Below are 21207 nucleotides of genomic sequence, written 5' to 3'. Positions count from 1 at the left end.
ATATATTCTGTACATAGTTGTAAACAGTCATAATTAATAAAGACCAAATCCAATAAAACAGTCCAGCCGTTTTATTCCTTTTCATTATCATGTTAGATGCATTCTTTGTAAAGATTGTATAAAAGACACAAGTGAGTGGCACCTTTTAATAATTTAAAGTTAGTTATGTAGAGCCAAACAATTAAACTGCATCATATAGCTGTTTCGTCCTTCTGGGAATCATCAGTGATCCTTAGGGCCTGAATTTTGAAGCGCAAAGGCAACTGAGGAAAATCCAAACTGATCGAAGAAAAGTCAAAATCTAGAAAGCGAGGTGCAGCAGCCACATAATAAAATAAATTTCATAATTTTCATTAACCAGATAACAGCGTCAAGTGCATGTGTATATTCTGAACTTTGCCACTATTCAAATCGATTTAAAACGTGACATACAGATTACAGCAAACAAAGTTGACTTCAAAGTCCACCAGCAGTGTCTACAAGACACACAAGGGAATAGCACATTTTAATACAAATACGAGTTTGATACAGCATTTTGAAACAATTAATTACACTGAATCAAACAGTTGTTTTTTTCCTTCTGCGACTCGTCATGGATGCTGAAGGTCGAAAATCTATTTGCAGTTGTCTCCCTTATACCAGTGTGTCTCGTACACAATACAAGAAAGGATTAGTGAGTATTTCAACATCTTCCGATAATTTTGAAACAAAATCAACAAATCAATATCCCCTCCCCTCAGAAATATTTTTGAATTGAGGCAGGCTTCAGTAACGACCTCTTGCACGTACAGACCAATAACAAAATTCAAAAACTTTACATTCATTTAAAACGCCAAAAATAAACTTGTCCAAACATTGACAGAGGCTGCTGTCATCCATTGTGTAAAGTAATACCTTACGACCGAACAGAATAACAATTTAAAAATACCGTAGTAATTGTCGAAACTTATTTGCTTACAACTATAAACAACTTTGCAACTTACATTTTCAGAAATCTAAAGTTTCCCTCCTCATCAATACCAACGCCAGTTTTGGAACAGTCTAACGTCTTTTAGTCCGAAGGGGTCTACCTACTAATGTATCCGCTATTTATTTATTTATTTGTTAGATGTTGATGTTATAAAACGCCATTTACGTCTACCGGTGGTTATCCTCAGCTTCAGTAACAATTACACTTCACGGCCTTACTAATATTTTGTGGTAGATTTCTCCAGACTTAGCGGAGACCGTTAATTATGGCAATCTATGTTCACCATAGAAAAATAACTTCTTCCAAGCCCTCATCTCTCGTACACAGTCATGGAAGCGCCCACATCATTAATTTTATGGTTTTACTTTCAAATGATGATAAATTGGGCCGTTTGAAGAACAAAGGTCGCATAAAAATTGTCTCAGGGTGTAGTCGAAAATCAAAGTGATGAACATTTCTTTTTAAAGACTTTTTCTCTAAACTAGCAAGCTAGGAAATCCTGTCTCACACACAATTTGGGTTTCGGAAAAATTGTATACTTATAATCCAAGGGTCTTAGTTTTGAACTGAAGAGAATGAGGTCGGTGAAAGTTTATCCAAATACATTTGTATATCATATAGTTTTATAATTATGCACAGACATTCTTATTTGAAATTGTGAACTTTAACTTGCCTTCAAATTTCTCAGTAATTATAAGAGATAATTTCATCGAATGTCGATAACTTGAAAAATTTGTTTACCCTTCATCTATGTACACAACAATAAGCCTAGTCTCCTACATGTACAACCACACACCCTCACAGTCGAAAATAAATTTCATCGTACGCTGAATATTTTAGTCATTGAGAAACGTACCCAATAATAAACGGAACTGAGATGTGTATTAATTTCTAGTCGATATCGTTTTAGTTCGTACAATGGCGCGCGATGTTATTGATCAGAGTTAAAAGGGGGATAACTCGTGTCATACTACTTGGCTAACGATCTCATTGATCGTCGTAGTTCAATATCTTATATTAATAGCCCTGATTTACATCCAGTTTATTACACACTCTGTGTGTAGAGTCATTGTTGTAGTTTTTCATGAAATTGATGAACCGAGAAAGCATCCACCGCAAGAGGTAGGATTATAAATGTAACAGGTGGACTGTGGTCGAGTTGAACCCCTTTATCAGTTAAGTTGCCCTATACTTTATCTAATATGGAAAAATAGAAACAGACACAGGAAAGAGACAAAGGTTTTTTCCCGTAAGTATACACAAAGTATCTAAATGAATTGTCTAAGAATAAAAGCAGTAATCTTTTGTCTTCATTTCATTCTTTAAACAACCCTACGGAACAAATGAGTGGTTGTATTGTATAGAAACTATCTATACCTCCAAGAGAGAGTAATTACAATTTTCTGTATTGACGCCATGACAGAATAACATCACGTAGACTTGAACTTTCAACACGCCGTGTTATCAAATACGGTGAAATATATTTTTTCTTGCAAACTTACTTAGTCGTCTCTGTGAATGTCGTTTCATTAAAAAAATGGAAAATCGAAAAAAATGACTTTAGAATTGAGATTTTATTCGTATTTGAAAAAAATATATAAGAGCATTATAAAGTGTGCACCGAGTGGGCAAAAGATATGTGGACAGAAACATGTCTAAGATGACTGTTGTTAGCTGGAATTATAGTTCCATTAACGTACATTTAGTAAATTTAGTAGTTGGCTACCTCACTGAACAGAATGCGAAAGGGTCATATGGCACCGACTACTTAGAACAGTTTTGGGGTCGTGACTTTCTCAATGACACAGCCACGACAGCTGAGGACGATCCGTGACCTCATCTTCACAAGAAACAGAAAAAATCAGCGCGGGTAGTGGTTGCACAGTAAATAACTTGGTATAACAGACTGTTTAAATGCACAGGGGTACTCGTACCTCCTATTGGGATACAACAACATAATGATGAGAATCTAAGGTTCTTTTGTTGATCCTAAATATGAAGTGTTGGAGGGAACTGTTACATTTACTTACATTTATCATAGATATTCTTTAGGATTCATCACTGAGGCGTTCTCTACGGCTAAGCCCACAATAGCTTTCTCGTCAAGAAAAAAATATCTATAATTGAAATTTTGTGAAATACTGTATCATTACCATCATAAATGAAGATTGTGCAAAAGAAACACCGTATTTACACCTTTCAATACAAATTAAGAATTAGATACAAGAGCGATCTAACGAATTGAACAGCTGCATCATATTGTGTAGCTGTTTCGTCCTTCTTGGAGTCGTTAGTGATGATATGGGCCTAAATTTTGAAACCTTAGAGGCAACTGAGAAAATCAAAATTGATCAAAAGAATTTTCAAAAAGATGCTTTATCAAGAGATTCAAGCATAGAAATTTTTAAGTTGTGTCCTCTTCATTATCAGAACGATGAAAGTTTAGGAAAGTAAAACAAATTCTTATATACATAAATAGATACACACTGTATTTATTTCACAATCACAAGTAAACTCATAATGTATATGTATCCATCTATCAGTTAGAGATGGATATTGAACCAGGGTAACCGACTTTTGGGAAATCTTAAATTTATCGTTGTATCATTTCATATGACCATTTTGACGAAAGTTCATTTTCATGTCTACTCTGAATTTTTCAGTTTTACCTTTGAACTGTTTTTACCTCTCAAATAGGTGTATTTGTATAACAAAACTTCGAGATCGATATACATATATTAGTATTGTAACACTGTATCAATAGAACATTCTTAAGTACTTTCCGACGTATATCTGTTGTGTGCTTTTACTTCTTTATCTATTTATTTTTGTATAGAATACATCATTTAAACATAGAGTTTTTCTCTGGTGGGAAACATTTTAAAAATTCAACTGGAATTTTACACTGTTTAAAAATCAATAGGGCGTTTTGTCGATATTTTTCCTATGATTTTCCCGACATTGACGTCACAACAAATTGTATTCGTTGATGATCATGAAAAATTCCCATCCAACTGTAGAGACTATTTCTATAGAGAACGTCATCGTAGACAACGACAACAAACACCTGTCAATACATGTTGTCTACGTGTAGAAAAAAACACCTGTGTAACAATACCGCGCTTCATTGATTTGTTTATTGGGGTTCATGACCCGGATCTCGTATTTGATTGGCTACCTACAAATACACGCATATTTTTGTCTTCACCGCCGGAGAGCGACAAAGTGGAAGTGCTTGGGATAGAAACGGAATGTAGCCAATGTTCTTGAATTATTATCGGGAGAAAAATTGTATGAATATAACTTTATTATCTGTGTGAATTTATTGAGAAGAAATCGGCAATGTCTGGTAAGTACTTTACTATGAATGTTCTTGTTATATCTCTTTCACGACTGAGTTAACCGGAACCCATGCGAGTTGTTTACATGTTGGTAGGAAGTTATTAACATGTGATTTTGTGATGAGCGGAGAAGACAGTTGGTTGTTGAATCAGGGTATAACTTGTTCTAAGTTATTTGTTATCCTATACCGTGTTTGACAATTACCACTGTGTAATGTTTACATTTACGACTTCGGTTTTTATCGTATAAAAGTGATCGATTTAAACATTTGAGTAATAAAATACACATTTATTAATCTATAAGTGAAAATATCTCATTAGAGGCATTACTGAAATTGCGAGCAGCATGTTTTGTTTTTGGTAAAACTCAGTAACTGTACCACCTTTAAGGCCTACAGCCATATATTTTGTGCCTATCACCAGAGACATATTTGGAATGGGTCTCCATTAGAACTCTTGTGTAACATTTATATGTGAAATTTTAAGATAGTACTATGATAAAATGACAAATGTTTGGAAAACGGTTCTGCATGCACTCAATGGTTCTTACACTAACAATTAAGCATAATTTATTAAAAAAAATAAATAAAGATTTATTTTTTAATTTCTTTCGTAGAAAATTCTAGTTGACAGATATCTGAGACAACCTTTAAAAAATATACTTTCTTTTGATTCTTAATTTTCAACAAGGCAGATGATACATTTGTGTACCTCCTGACTACATTGTCAGTTCTGTTACATACATACGTGTATAATTTAACAATATTATGCAAGTTTAAAAAAAAAATGGCAAACATCTTAGACCCACATTTTAACAAGTTAAACCTAATGTCAAGAATCATACATAATTACATGTAATAACTTTTTTTTGAAAAGTTTACACATATCATTCTCAACTTATCTTAACCTTCTCATATACAGGATGTGTCCACTCATGGTAGACTTGTGTTAGACAAACATGCCCTACTTGGATTGAGATATGATTGACATGTCAATATGATAATAAACCACAACATTGTCGAGACTAGTCAGTAGTTACAGGAATATTCTGCTCTCAAAGATAATTGAGAAATAGTTTGCCAATAGTTTAATTATATATAATTTTTTTTTCTCACCAAGGTCACACTGAAAAGATAATTTCACATTCATGCAATTTTAAATTTTATGCTGAAAGTTTGATTTATCCTTGTTATCAAGTGGAAATTTATAAATTTATTTTGAACATTTTGCTAATCATTCAGAAACTAAACCTATATCTAAATACATTATGAACATTGACAGATTAAGTGTCTGGGTAAATATGTATATTTAATAGTCAGTAGATGATGGCAATTGGTTTCAGTTTCATAATCATTCATTGGCTTGAGTTGTTTGATTCTCGCATTGAAACTATTATATGTTGAAATCATTGTTTGTCAGAATCTTTTAATCTGACTTTACCAGTATTTGTAATTACTTCTAATTGAGCAGATTTACAGAAGGATATACACATTCGGATTACTTTGCATTTCTGAGATCTTTGAGTCTTTCTTGAACTCATTTGATTACCATAATTGTCTTTTGAATTGTCATTCATGAATTGATTGCATTTTAATTCTTTAAAACATTGGTTTTTTAATTATTTCTTTTTTATCAGTCCAACATAATCAAAAGAAGTAATTCTAGTGGTGTAACGATAACGTTAAACAAATTATGATATGTTGTGATACACTGTATTACAACATATTACCTTCCACAGTTTTGTCATAAATTGTGTGTGTATGTATTTCTCTGTTCTAGAAAAGAAACACCATCTTTTGTTATCAACTAATACAGGGTCTTACAAACCTGTCATTTTCACAGGTGCTTACTGAGTCTCACAAAAGTTTCATTTTTGCAAGCATCTTTAGAAGTTACAAAAAGCGTCAAAGGTCATTTCAAGTGTAGCTACAGTTTTTGTTGATAAGGAATCTTTAAGAAATTGATATCAAATGCAGAAATTGTTGTGTATCATGATATACAGGTGTCTGGTTTTTTGTACTTGGATATGATACATACTGTTATATTGTTGCACACTTCAGTTATTCTAACTTTTTTTAACCCCAAAGGTCAAATGCAAACAGAACTGGGATCACCTGTTCCATCAGGATTATCTCCATTTATGCAGACCGAGTATCAACAACAAAGCCAGCCTTGGGTATCAAAACAAATACATGAAGCGGCAAAATCAGAAACTGATTGTAAGTTATACAAATATTCTATTTCAACTTGTAACACATGTACATGTAGTTGGTCATGGACTTTTCAAAACCATAATTTTTTACCATTACAAACAATTTTTAACAATCCATTTGAGATGTGCTACATGAAATCTATGTTTTGTGATCCAAAATTATTTTTTGGCCTATCAAATTTTTTATATATATGATATATCTTGACCATTGAGTCCAGATTGATTTAAGAAGTTGATAGAATGTCAGAATAATTCAGACTTATGATGGCACTGTCTAATGATAAACGTCTAATAATCTGTCTTATCTCGGGAAGAATTCAACATCATGTGTTTCTTATCTACTATGTTTTTGCAATTTTTTACTCCAAACCCCTTCCTTGTCCACAATGCCATGAGAGTATGGCCATGGAATGGCATTTTGGTACTTGCTCCAGATTTCTGTTCCTTACATTTGCTTTTATCTCCATTTCCACATACTGAATATCCATCAACAACTAAGCAGATACCTGGTAATGGGCCAGTTCAGGGAAACCTCTGGGAGCTGAGGGCAAGTTTTCAGTAATCTTTAGTCAATGTCAGAAAACAGGTTGGGAATCTTCTGTAAATATGAAAGAAAATGGAGGGGTCAGGTTTAGTTTTTAGGGACCTGGGGTCCTTTGGCTTCCTCCAGGATTATCCTTTAAAAGTCCACCCATGTCTGTTGCTGTTTAGTAGAATTTTGAACCAATGAACACTTTTTCATTGTCTTGTATTAAGTCCACCCACTCAGAGGTTTTGTGCTTGCTGGTCCCCTGACCTTATTTTAGAATTATATTGGTATACAGGACTTTTTTGAGAATTTGTTTTGGCTCATAATGGACCTCATGCTGAATTAAAATTATTTTATATGTGAGCTGAATTTCCAAAATTTGCAATTTACTCCTGAACATTTCCGTCTTCGAAAATGAGGTTAAAATGCCACTATCCAACACCAGACGAAAAACAGGTCCCTCTCATCTCTCTACAAGCATTCTGTGGGATTATGTAATTTATCGTATGATGTACTGTGTAATTTTAATGACCTAACTTAGTGAAAATGCAGGTGTACTTTTATTACTATTGGAGAAAAAATTAGTATTTTTACTGGACTAATTATAAATGTCAATATACATTTGTCAACATGTAGAAGTATCCTGACTAGGAGAGACATCAATAATTGGGTAGAAAATTGTCCCAGTTAGTTGTAAAGTACATTTCAGTAATGGCTTTTAAAGAAGCCATCATTTACAGGGACATATTATCCTTACATGTAAATAACATCATTTTAAACTCATTTCTCTTTGTTCAACCTGATGTTGACAATTGAAAAAAAAATGAAATTGATGTTTTTTAAATATATGTGGTAGTTGAGTCTATCTGGTTTCAATAGAGAAGGATTTTCCAGTAAATAGGAACGTAGACCTAATCATACTGTATAGGTGACCCAGTAGCACATGATAGATTGACTATAGAAATGTTTAACAAAATGATATTGATAGACAGTATTTCATGTCGAGTATCTACTACATACACTCATTAAGACTAGTGTCTTGTTTCCATTCCTTATGAGATTTATGACACGTTTCTTTATGTTTTCAGTTTAATTTTTATAGAAGCACTAGGTTTCGGGCCACCATAATAGTTGTTGGGGCCCCCAAAACAGTTGGTAGAGTGTTGGTCTGTATCACCTCAGGTGAAGGTCTAAAGTGCTTAGTTTGATACTCTCTACTCATGGCAGTTTGTGTTAATTACTCAGGAAGCTGAGAAACATACCTGTGTGGGCTGTTGTGGTTGTGCCCCAGACAGGACTCTGTACGTTTATTGATCTGGATGACATGCAATGGGCCTCTCATATGTTGTTCATTGAGGTGACAAGCAACTACCTAACAAGGAGATCCTGCATCAGGATGTAACCTTCTTTAGAAAGAGATTTCATTTGATGATATTTATTTCCATGTAGCTGTGTTCCATTCAATGGCAGAAGAAGCATATCATACTTGTAGAAAAGCATATCATACTTGTAGAAAAGCATATCATACTTGTAGAAAAGGCCCTGTAAGGCTGTAACATAGTGCCTGATATGTTTGTGACTTTTTTTGGTAATAACTATACATTGGACAGTGTACCAAGATTCTTAGGTTGCATAAAGTTCAGGAGGTCCAAAATATTTGTTAGATGGGACAGTGTGCCAAGATACTGAAGTGGCATAAAATTCAGGTGTCCTAAACATTTAGTCAGATAGGACAGTGTGCCAAGATACTTAAGTGGCATCAAGTTCAGGTGTCCTGAACATTTAGTCAGATAGGACAGTGTGCCAAGATACTTAAGTGGCATCAAGTTCAGGTGTTCTAAACATTTGGTCAGATAGGACAGTGTGCCAAGATACTTAAGTGGCATCAAGTTCAGGTGTCCTAAACATTTGGTCAGATAGGACAGTGTGTTAGTAGGATTAATGATTTAATTAATGCTGGAACATTTGTAGACAAGAGATCGTTTGTTTAGCCATGGGTAAATACAATTCAAACCAGTTTCTTTTGTTCAACTAAATTATGATACCAGGGTATATAAATATCATTAATTCATTTTTTTAAATGTTTTAAAAGCCAGCTGTCACTCAGGTATTGATAACTACACAATTCTGCTTTTTAGAATCGCTCTGGACTTTCAAATTTTACTCAAATACAATTCTAAAATGTATAGTGCTACATGTAATAACCTGAATAATATTATTGTATGGTTTTATAGTAAATATCATGTCCTCCACTCTTATTGTAAATACTTGTGTAAATACAACCTCTGATCAGGACTTATATCACGGTCTGTGATCATGATCAACAGGTAGGCAGTTATATTCTAAATCACAGCTTACACTAATGTGTCCCTCTCTTTACAAAATTGTTTTGACGAGTCTCATTAAAATATTATATGAACTTCCTGGTTCTAAATAATTTTGATTTGTCTAATTGAGACTAAACAGGAAAGTACAAGAGTATAGGCCTTGTTACAGAGATATAATTCAATTTGTTTATTGAAGATGGTTGCCTACATAATTATGTAAACACAAATCAAACTTATTGAAAAAGGATGTTGATTATTATTATACCAGTTTTCTGATATTATTTAGTTGAGGATTAACTGGCATGAAATTTTGAATTTGAAGAATATTTTAAACCCAGCAAAATGTTTCAAAAAAGCACACGATTTAAAAAAAAATTTATAACTGAAATCATGTTCGTGTGTAGGATAATTAAAGCTTATCGACAACACAGCTTGTATTCATGGCCTCAATAATGTTGATTAATTAACCAAGCAGCTCATTATTTGTGATGATTTAGAATTCAAATTTTGTGTTCTTTATAATTGATCTGTATGAATGCACTGGTTGTCAAAGACAAGAATTACCTTGGGGAGAGATATTACTTTCTACCAACCCTGCGTACATTGAAATATAACACCAGTCGAAATTACAAAATGTATGCCAGCATAACAAACTTGCAATAGAAAAACGAATGGAAAGTAACTCATTAGCAGGTGGTTTTAAAAATTATCAACATTTGCCATCAATCAACATACCTTGAGAATTGCTTGCTAATTTTACAAAATTAGAATTAGCACTTGATTTTCAATGATTTAGTACCTTGGTATATAAAAATTACCAGATTTAAGATTTTGTCTGGATAAGAAAGAGATCTGATCTGTATAGCTTTAATGGAGTGTTTTCGTATCTTGAGGTCTGTTCAAATATTTACAGACCTTGAAAACAATATCAATTGTTTGTAACATTACTGCACAGTAATGCATTCTGTGGTCTTATAACCTGGTATGGCCAGATTGTAGGTTAATAAGTTAATCCTTTCAAGAAGTGGTTTTTGGGGGATTGATAACTAACCCCATACTGATTTTGAATTATTTTATGTTAAGGACAATTTTTCAAAATTTACTCCTGAAAGTTTCCTTCCAAATTCACCAATCATGTTCATGACAAGATATTTCCTCAATATACTGACACGGTCCCAATATTACTTATCTGACATACCGGGTAACAATCTGCTGAAGAGACATCACTTTTCCCATTAAAAATGTTGACTAAAATTTCCTCAAATATTCAAGAAAACAACCAATAATAGACCTACATTTTACATTTTTCTGGAATTTTTTTTGCCGTAGTCTGGCAATAAGTCATTGTCTGGGAATTTTTAGTCCATGTTTGACAGTTTTTCTTGTCTAGTAATAAGTCCTTGCCTGGCAATAAGCCCACACATAGCTGTTAGTAAGATCACAATAAAGCACATCTTCCTTGTTTAGCAAGCCTATACCAACTTTACATTTGAAACTGTGTGTTGGTCTCCCTAGGATGGAAATGTGGTTATTTCTTTGGAGGAGAGGAGTGTTCAATAGATATACCATTATGACAGGTCCAAATGTACCTCGTATCTGAAATCAGGTCTAAACACAGTATATACACAGTTTCTAGCACAAGATAGTCAGTCAAATGAATAAAATTTGATACATGATTGATGAGTGACAAAGAAAAAAAATCAGAGATATGATTTACTACGGTAATGTATTAAAAGTAAATAAAAATGCAATGAAATTGATTTTCAATTTGCAATTAGATTGAGATCTTCGCAACCAAATAATTTACTTGTCCAAACATATACGCAATTACTTCATCATGGTTCATTTGAATGCAGTGTAATGTAAGTTAATCTGTCTACAGATCTACAACTATTAAAGATACCAGATACTGAATACATGATTTTTCACTGAACTTGATGTGATTTATGTAAGAAACGTTATCTTATAAAGTAACTTCATGTTCAAAATATGAAAATTCAGTAAAAGATCAAAATACAGGCCATAGATCATTTTCAGAAATATAATTGTTTTGTGAATGAGATAAAAAGACTATAATGTGGACTGTTTAAATTTTCAGTCATGGAAAGTTGACAACAGGTTTGTTTAAGAAGTATTGAAATTTTGATCTGTTTGAATTATGCAAACAGCGTAAAATTGATCTAGACGTCTTTGAACTTCTTGGCATAGTCAGAGTGACTGAAAGCTATAACAGGTCAAAATAAAGAACAAAACTTAAAGATATGGTTTGATGTTTATTCAGAGACAATACAAACTTACGGTGTGTCATTAATATTTCATGCTATTGAAGAGGAATGAGGTGTCCCACACTGGCTACTGCAAGTCATGACATTATTTTATCTGTTGCTGCTGTAAAAGCATATATTTTCATGGGGCTCAATTTTCATGGTTTTTGAAAAAAGGCCTTATTTGTGGACACTTAATTTTGTGGATAAATATAGTTGAATAAATAAGTGCTAATTGTTTTAGTTCATATACTTATGAATTTGTTGATTAAAAACCTACTTTATATGTATATACATATTAATATAAAAATAAAGGAAAATAAAACCGCCACCAAATTAAGAGAGATTATCAGTGTGATTGTTTATAAAATCATTAAGTCACAATAGATGCAAATGAAAAATAATTGAGTTAAAAAACACCTGGGACAGGGTGAGCTTATTAGCGTAATTCTGATTTATTTAGTTCAATTTGGTATTCTCAGACAGGAACAGTTCAGCAATGGACACCTGAGCTATTCCCATACATAAATTTTCTGTACGTTGAATATTCATTATGTTAAGTCAATTCATTGAACATGAATATATTATACCCCATGGTACACAAAATTACAGTGATAAGTAAAAGTCAAACTTTCTTCAATGGTAATTTGTTTATCATGATACAGCAAGTTTATCAATAGCGGAATGTTAGACGTGTCTTGATGTACACGATCTGTCAATCTGGATAGCGTAAAGTGACCAAAAATCTGTAAAAGTAACACTGATGGTTTAAAAGTCCCTTTAATATGTAATTCCTTTATACCAAGAAACCATAAAATGACAAGTCACACCTATAACGTCCGTAGGAGGTCCATACTTTCTGTTTGATAGGGCATGTCATGTTTCTACATGGCCAGGGAGAGATATTTTTCTGTGAATAAATAATGATATCTACTTTGATTTTATCATACTTAAATTTGGTAACAGGATGTGGAAAATTGGTAATTGAAAGTCTGTGTGTCACTTGTTGTGGTATTTCTGTGTAATAGTGTAGATTGGTAAGAGATTGATGTAGTATGTTAAACAGGGTAAATTGACCTATCCTTATATGGTAAACAGGGCATGTTATAACAATTCTGTGTTTCCTGTATTTCGTCTTATTAGTTTACTTAATCATACACCCAGGATCTTTGCCTGGGGTTATGTAAGTCATTATTGGATCTACTGACTGAACTATCACACTCCTCTGAAATACTTTAAACACTGAAAAATTTTATGCTGCTTATTTTCTTTCATTGTAAGCAAATGCAGGTTTATTTATGCAAGGAAATCTAGGCATGTTTTCATGATATTTTTGAGGCCGCTTGTCATCAGAACAGATCCTTCTTAAGTTCACAATAAAAGTGGAAATGGTTCTATTGTCATATGTTAAAAATGATATTGATGAATATCACGAGAACAAAGAACAAACCATCCCCATCTCTTAATTTGACACAAATTTATTTTTAACGTTCAATGGAAATTGTCAAGTATTCTAACATTATTGATGTCTACAACCTTGTCTTTTGCGAAGGAAAGATGCATTAAACAACTTCATTGCTTAATAATGCTAGGTCTATGTAAATTTCTCCATTTCACCATATTGACAGGTTGAATTACAAGTTGTTAAATTTTATGGGGTTATCATTTTCATTCATTTTGTACGTTCTTGTAATTAACAAATTCATTTGTCCTTAAACTGTTGAAATTAGTATAAGCAGATTTAGTGAGCTATATTTATTCACAGAAATCAAGCTTCTACTATTTTTTTTTTTTTTTGAAAATCACTAAAATTGAGTCTCTCAAAAATGTTTGATTTTACAGTATCTGCAGATTATAGTAATCTAAATAATACATAGTGAATTTAATGGTTTCTTCTGTTGATGTAATATTTGAGCAATGTTCAATACTTTAACATATAGACTGCCTGCCTCAAATTTAGAAAATTAATTCCCTCAAATAATCAATAGCTTTTATGAACATAAAAGGATTTCAATTAAGCTTTTGTTGATCATGCTTAACGGAACTCATTTCAGCAAATCCTGGTTTGGATGGGACAGAATATTTGTATGTGTTTGGAAATGGTTTTCTAAACAGTTAACTGGATCAAACTTAGTTCAAATTCTACTTCTTATTTGTAAAAGTTTCACATTTCACTTTATTTCTTCCACAATTAACCCATGAACATCAAGACTTGCATTGTCTGTTATCAAAATTTGAATCATATGTTAATCTTTCAGGCTCACTGACGTTGGCTTTGAGGTGTATGTTTTAGTATGAGTACAAGCAGAAATCAATTCAAATCTGCTCCTATTTCCCCTTGAAATTGTTTGTGTTTTAAAACAACTATTTCATGGTTCAGAACCTGTTGTATTGGGTATTATGAAAGTTTAAAATTGTTTGATGGTTTATAATTTTTTTCTGATGAAAGGCTGTAATAATTGACACAAAGCCTGTTTAATAACAAATAATGCAGCCGTTATCAAAATTTAGCATGCACAATATTTACGCGTGAGAGGAACCTTCAGTTATCATCAAAATGAAACTAATGTAACCATTCATTTCCTATTACGATTTTGAAACTTTAAAATCCATTAGAATCTAGAAGTAATCAATGATACATTTATAGAAAATTACTATGAGAATATCAGGGTTGTCAATGATTCTGAATTGATTTGATGTAAATTAAATATTGAAAAAAAAGGTTGGGGAAGGGGAGGATGAAAGAATGTAAGGGAGGTAACTCCAAATAAATATGTATTGGTAGCATTTTAACCTTAGATTTTCCAGTATTTTATATACGAATATCAAGACATGCTCCTGATTTGATGAAATATACAAGGTATGGTAGATAGATATTGTTGCTAAAGAAGAATCATCTTATGGATTACAAAGCTTCAGAATGTGTTATTTTCTAATTTACAGGGAGTCTGATGTTAATACACATATCAATATAAAATTGACATTAAGCATTCGAGGTATGTTTTCTGATATCTATTTATACATGTTGGTGCCTAGCTGCGGAACAGACAGCCCTACTCTATCAATATTATCCGTGCAAGCTATGACGTCCACAGGTTAATTGATATATTGATCTTTACTAGCTCTGATTGGCTATATAATGTCAGTTTGTCTAACACATCCCATGGTTGATCTAGTAATTTTTTTGTCAATAAATGTCTGTAAAGTGTTTCCATAATCCAGCAATTTGCACTTGTTGTGATAAAAACTTCTTGGAAAAAGAAATATTCACATGAAAATTCTGATGGAAAGGAATTTCAGAAGATGTTATTAGTCTTGTCACAACTCATATATTGATAAGTTTGTTGATACCTTGTCTGATCTGACAAAATACTTAGTGACCAAATGGTGAATTCAGTATTATAAAGAGAGTGTCTACATACTGAACCATATTTCACTTTAAAAGTGATTCCATCCCATTCAGTTATGGTTTCACAAATACCATATTTACATACTGTAATTTTGTACATATCTTGATCATTTTAGCACTTTCTGGCTAAAGATAATGTGTTAAAATATGATTTTGCTAATTACAGTTTCTTCATGTCCTTGGTATAGCAATAATTGTGAATGTACAAATCATATGCTTATTTTTTCAAAATTGATATTCACTAAAATTTGATTCCACCATAATAAGTATGTTAACAGTATGCCATGTTTATTAGTTCATGTTTGGTACTATTTTACAACCTGTTTAAAATTACAGTTCAGAAATATGTTAACATTGTCCCATGCTTTTATGCCCTGTGTAGAAATTTTTTATTGAAGAAAAGGTTTTAGGTTGGAGCTCAAAGTTCAATTGAAAGATGCATTACTGCAAAATTATTCTTTTGTTGTTGAAGAAATGGAAAAAGTCCAAAAGTGAATCACGTTTTTATAGGAAATGTAAATATATGGTATTACATTAGAATTTGGCCTTTTGATCCATGCCTGTGTTTGTGACTGGAGAAATTTTCCAAATGATTTTATCTCTCTGTTGTAATGTATTGAAACGTGCAATGTGCATTCCTGTCTAAGATTTATAAATTACATTTTCTGTTCACGTGAACAATTGATAGCAATCCTGCATGTTTACCTTCTCACTGTTTATGTTAATTTACGGTAGAGTTCTTTAAGTTCAGAAAATAAAATAATTAATATCAGACACGTAAAATATGGTCTTGGTTCAGAAGTTTTGCTAAGGCTAATGGACTTTAAAAAATTATGAGAAAGGAAAATTTAAAATGTTTGTTTGAAGATAAAATTCTGTTGACTTTTCTCTCATTTAATTACAAAAACACTATCTTTAAGGGTAGCGACAGTTTACTTCTAACTTATTTCAATTTAGATATTGTCATATGGAATACTTGAGAATGAGGTTATCAGAACTCTAGGGCATTTACCACATTGAAAGCTTTCAATCTTTTACTAATTCTTCAGGATGATAGCTGGTGTCAATATTTGTACATGGATATGTGTGGTACAATGCCAAATTTTTGTGCATAATATATTTCTGGTACCATATATCTTTCTGACTTTGTGTTACTGGGAAATATTTCTAAATGATCGCCTGTACATAGAGAGCCCAGAGCTTTCTCAGGGTTACATTTTACAGGTGAGGGATCAAGGTTGATTCGGAATTGTCACGGCCTTATAAGTCAGTGATAAGGGCCTAGTTTTTTAATTTGTAAACTGTAGACATCCCCTCCATTATGTCTGAATGTTGTATGTATATATATTTACCTTCGATGACGTAAAGCATTAAATGAACACAATAGGTAAAATAAATTGTTTACAAACATTGTAAATTTGATATACTCCAGATTTCTGTGATAACAGGTGCCAGAGATCTTCAGCATTGTGAAGCATGAGTGATTCAATATGATTCCATAGGTATTATTTACATGTCAAGAACAATCGTATAAGAGAATTAAAATAATCATCTTGGAAGCAGTTAGGATTAAACCTTGTGGGAATGTAAATGATTTCCAGATAGATCAGCTGTTAAGCTGACCAGAATAAATTTAAACAAAGATCAGTGTTATGGACTAGATTTGCAATGTTATAGAGAAGGGTTCAGGAATTACAGTGATGTGCCTGATAATCTATTGATTTCTATCAGATAAATTAAATTTTATTTCATATCAGAGATCTCTTAAATTCTTCAATGCAGTGCAAACTTACCTCATTAATTGGTGTCCAGTATTTGGGTCACCACTGGCATGGGATATTTTAATGCATAAAAAATTGTTCTTTTCATCATAAATCATGTATATAATGCAATTTATTCTTAAAAAGTTGTCTTGTATATGATAATTCATTATAAAAAAAAGAAAAGGCATTTAATGTTTATTTGTCTTTCATTATTTTAAGAATCACCAACATTTGACCTGGATGTCTTGTTGTTAAGCTTTTGGAGCATCAAATATTGAACTTCCTTTTATTAAAAGTGTATATCCAGTGTTAGGCCCATATCTGGTAACAAGCCCATGTCTTGTAATAAGCCCATCAATACTTATCTTGCTGTGCAATAAATTTATCAACCAATACTATCACTGGGGGACATGGATGCCCTTAGGAACTTTATATGTTTCATTGTCTTTAAAAAGTCCACTCCATAAGTGAAGAGTTGGAATTGGTTAGTTGCCTCCTGCAAACTTCTGGGCTGATTGCAGGATTCATATGATTAGTACCATTTTGAAATGTTTTTTTCTTTCCTGTGAAATATTGTTACACACCAGCATACAAAAATCCATATATAAATGTAAAATCTAGGGGGCACTGGCCTCATACTCATATACAAAATCAATGAGAAAATCAGGTCTATTTTCAGCTTCACCTGATTTGTAAATTAAGAATCAATTGAGACCTGCTATATTTAACCAAAGTTAATTAACCTTATGACCATATATGTACCATTTATCTTAACAGGTAGAAAAGTACTGAGGTAATTATGAAGTGTAATTATTACAGGTCACTGGGTTATTAGGCCATGCCAAGGAAATTGTGTGTGCATTTTGTTGTGATAGCTCTGTCAGTAAGTATCCAGGACTTTGACACATCAGGTGAAGATCTGAGGTGAAGATCTGAGGTGTGTGGTTCATTGCATCCCTACCTGCAGTGGTTCTTGTTTCTGAGAAAGCTGAGAGACAGATCCATTTGCCTTTTTGTGGTTGTGTCTTTGTGCAAGATACTTGATACTGATTGCTTTGGATGTCATATAGAACAGGCCTCCGGTATGTTGCTCATGCAGTGTCACTAGCTTTTACCAGGAGAATCCAAATCAAAATTTGACCCTCACTGTTGATTTAGTAAACCTTTCAAACAAGTTATGAGGTGATGGAGCAGCAGATTATTGGTCCAAAAGTTTAAATTAAGACAGCTAAGGAATATTTTGGTCTGTTGTGAAGTGCCAGTAGATAATTGGTCCAAAAATTTTAATTGAGACAGCTGCAGAAGTTTTTGGTCTGTTGTGATGGGCCAGTAGATTATTGGTCCAAAAGTTTGAAATGAGACAGTTAAGGAATGTTTTGGTCTGTTGTGAAGGGCCAGTCGATTATTGGTCCATATTTTGAAATGAGACACCAAAAGAATGTTTCGGTCTTTCGGCTATGAAATAGGAGATTATATGGAGGGGCCTTATATTAGTACACTACTTAATCTTGCCTTGCTCAATAATACTGAACATTTTCACGTGTTTGGTGTCCATATTTATTTTTATATTTGCAATGATTTTTTCTCAAAGTCTGTCTGAAGATGTACTGCAAAACTGTAGTATAGCTGTTTTGTATTGGATGTGTGTTTGCCAATAAAAGTTTATTTCATAATGGGATCTGAAAATACAGATATTTTCAAGGTAGTTGGTACTGTAACATTTTGATATTATCATGAAAATTAGATAATTATGTTGTTGAATCACAAGTGCAACTCAATTAAAATTAGATAAAAATTTAGTTGAATTATGAAATTTTCTGATTGGTGTCAGATTTCTGTTTGATATCTTGATCGTAATTTAAGAGAGAATTTTTTGTTATCTTGAATTGTAATTTGAATTATAATTGAATTACCTGAAACATAATAATTAATTGAAAGAAAATTGTCAATGTTATCTCCAATGAATTGGTTAGAAATAACCCAAAATGATGAATTGCCATCGTGTAAATTACCCAAGTATTGGAAGATAAGGCTTCAAAATCTACACCATGTAAATTGCACAGTGATTTACCTTTAAAATTTTATTAAATTTCAATGGCAATGTTTTAAATATATGTAAACATTTGTTATGATAGATTATTGCTAAGGAGAGAAATTAATCTTGATAAGGTTTTAATGTTTGTCGTAATTAACATATTATTGTTAGGTATGTAGGATTAAACTTCCAATGAAAATGTAGTTAAATGTTTTTTTCAAGTTATTATCAGCTCATTTTTCATGTTCTATATATAGTAAAGATGAGTTAAAACCATCTCTTATTTACTACCAATATGGTCTTGAGTTGAAAAAAATCATCAGATATTTCTACAAATATTTACACTGTAACTCCTGTCAATAAGTTGCAAGAAACGTGGCCGTGTTTCCTTCCTATAAAGAGTGAACGAAGCAAGCATGTTTTGATGTTGACTGTTGTGACTTCCTTATCTATACATTAAAATGAGTCATTTTCTGTAAAAGTTAATAAATTTTAAGTTTTAAGGTACAAAACAACACATAATTTTATAAGATATGTTGTTGTTTTACTTTACAGCAATTGTTTCAACAAGTTATCCAACTTATGTAAATCCCTTTTGTTGGCCCAGATTGAAGTGCACATGGGGTCTTAAATCGGAATTAAAAAGAAAAAACATTTTTGAGGGAAAAATTTATCATTTTATCAAATTGATGCTGTAATTTCACTGGGTTTTTACACTAAACTAGGAGGTCCTTTATGTTTTTTGCTTGCATTCATATTAAACCATGTTGTGTGAGAACAACAGCTGTGAAAACACTGACAAACACAGATTATCACTGTTATACTGTATGTATACACAAACTTGAAAAAAGTTTTTAAAGGACTCTAACACAATAATGTGAAAATGATGCAGGTTTTTGTAACAATGGGAGCTGTATATGGCCAGCAATGAATCATTTCTAATGGTCTGCAGGGGGGCGTAGATTGTTAAACAAACCCTATATTGTTTAGGATGTGTGTCAATGGATAAATCAACTGATGTTGAAAAAAAAAAGTAATTTTAATTTCAAACTACAGTGTAATTGAAGGCTGTTTATCTTAATGTACATTAATTCATACCTGCGTTATCATAAGAGTAATAGTTTACTCTGTCAAATAGTTTGGAATTGATCGTTAAATCAGCCAAACTGTATCCTGGGAGTCCACTGGTAACATTTCCAGAATGAATGAATGAAAACAAAATCGAAATTGACACTATATGTAAACATATCCATGTAAAATAAACATTATGGTAGATGCGTAAGTATATTTTATTGATTTTCTGAGAGTTAGGAGTAAAATCGTGTACAAAGTTTGTCAATAAAACACATTAATTGATCTGTAAAGTAATGCTTTTGTATATGGAATAAAAGGAATGACATTCTTAAATATGTTACTTTAGTTCTGTTTGAACTACCATAGCTGTGAGCGAAGCATTTCACCTTGCTGTTTATTGAAAATTGCCGCCCAGGTATCGATACAGGAGACTGAAATAAGATATGCTGATGAGTTTTAGAAATGGCAAATTGGGAATTGTCAAATAGAACTTATTTTCATATAATTTGATTGCAAAAATAGCTTCTTTTTTGTGCTGTTTTTTAAAATAAAATTTCAGTGGCATATTTTATTTTTACATTACTTACCATACTACAAATGATATTTCTGTGTTACATTTTCCCAAAGTTTTAAGATTATTTGTCAAATAAATGTTGATTAGCACAAACTATAAGCTTACACATTTCAGTGGTAATGTTATTACATAAAATATGGCTGCGCTGATTTGAGTTTTATGTGTGTTAATCATGTAACAATTGAATTTGCAAACAAGTTATGTTTATGTGCTATAATTTGATTATGCTAAATCATGTACATTTTAGTAATAGATGTTAACAGTAGTTAAATCTTCCACACTCTTGATAGATAATTATCAGAATGGTAAGGTTTATGAAAATTTTCTTAAGAGTAATGTGGTTGGCAGTTTATCTGTCCTGTAAGTAAATTATGGACCCTGGGTTAGCATAGATTTTCAGAAATAGAGATCATGGATGTTCATGAACTTTTCAGGTGTGTAGTTGCCATGTAATTTGCTCACCCTATCTGATGTTCAATTTTGTCATACAACTGTTCTCACAAAATAATATCAAGCCATTTTTCAATTTCGTAATCTTTATGCATTCATCAACATTTTGAATGTTATATGTCCGGCCTAAATCAGAACAGACCTGCAAACATTGATACAGGCTTCAAAAAGTGTTTTCATCAGGATCATCTGAATATTGTATTATCATCTATTCATTATCAGGAAGCAAAATGAAATAGTATTACATTCACAAGCAACC

The 21207-nt window shown here is 32.3% G+C and overlaps 1 protein-coding gene across 1 annotated transcript in view; it reads left to right on the top strand.

Moving 5' to 3' along the window:
- Positions 1–4312: 4312 nt before the first annotated feature.
- LOC132564118 (fibronectin type 3 and ankyrin repeat domains 1 protein-like) overlaps positions 4313–21207 on the top strand; it is a 52666-nt gene continuing 35771 nt past the window's right edge. The window contains exons 1-2 of the mRNA XM_060228799.1: positions 4313–4319; positions 6399–6530. Of these exons, the coding sequence (XP_060084782.1) occupies positions 4313–4319; positions 6399–6530 (139 nt within the window). The remainder of the gene's footprint in view (positions 4320–6398; positions 6531–21207) is intronic.

The sequence above is a fragment of the Ylistrum balloti genome, unplaced genomic scaffold (genome assembly GCF_031769215.1).
Source record: "Ylistrum balloti isolate Yb309-2 unplaced genomic scaffold, AGI_CSIRO_Ybal_v1 Utg369678, whole genome shotgun sequence".
Classification (NCBI taxonomy): Eukaryota; Metazoa; Mollusca; class Bivalvia; order Pectinida; family Pectinidae; genus Ylistrum; species Ylistrum balloti.
Note: the sequence above shows the minus strand (reverse complement) of the source record. Positions and strands in the feature narration are given on the sequence as shown.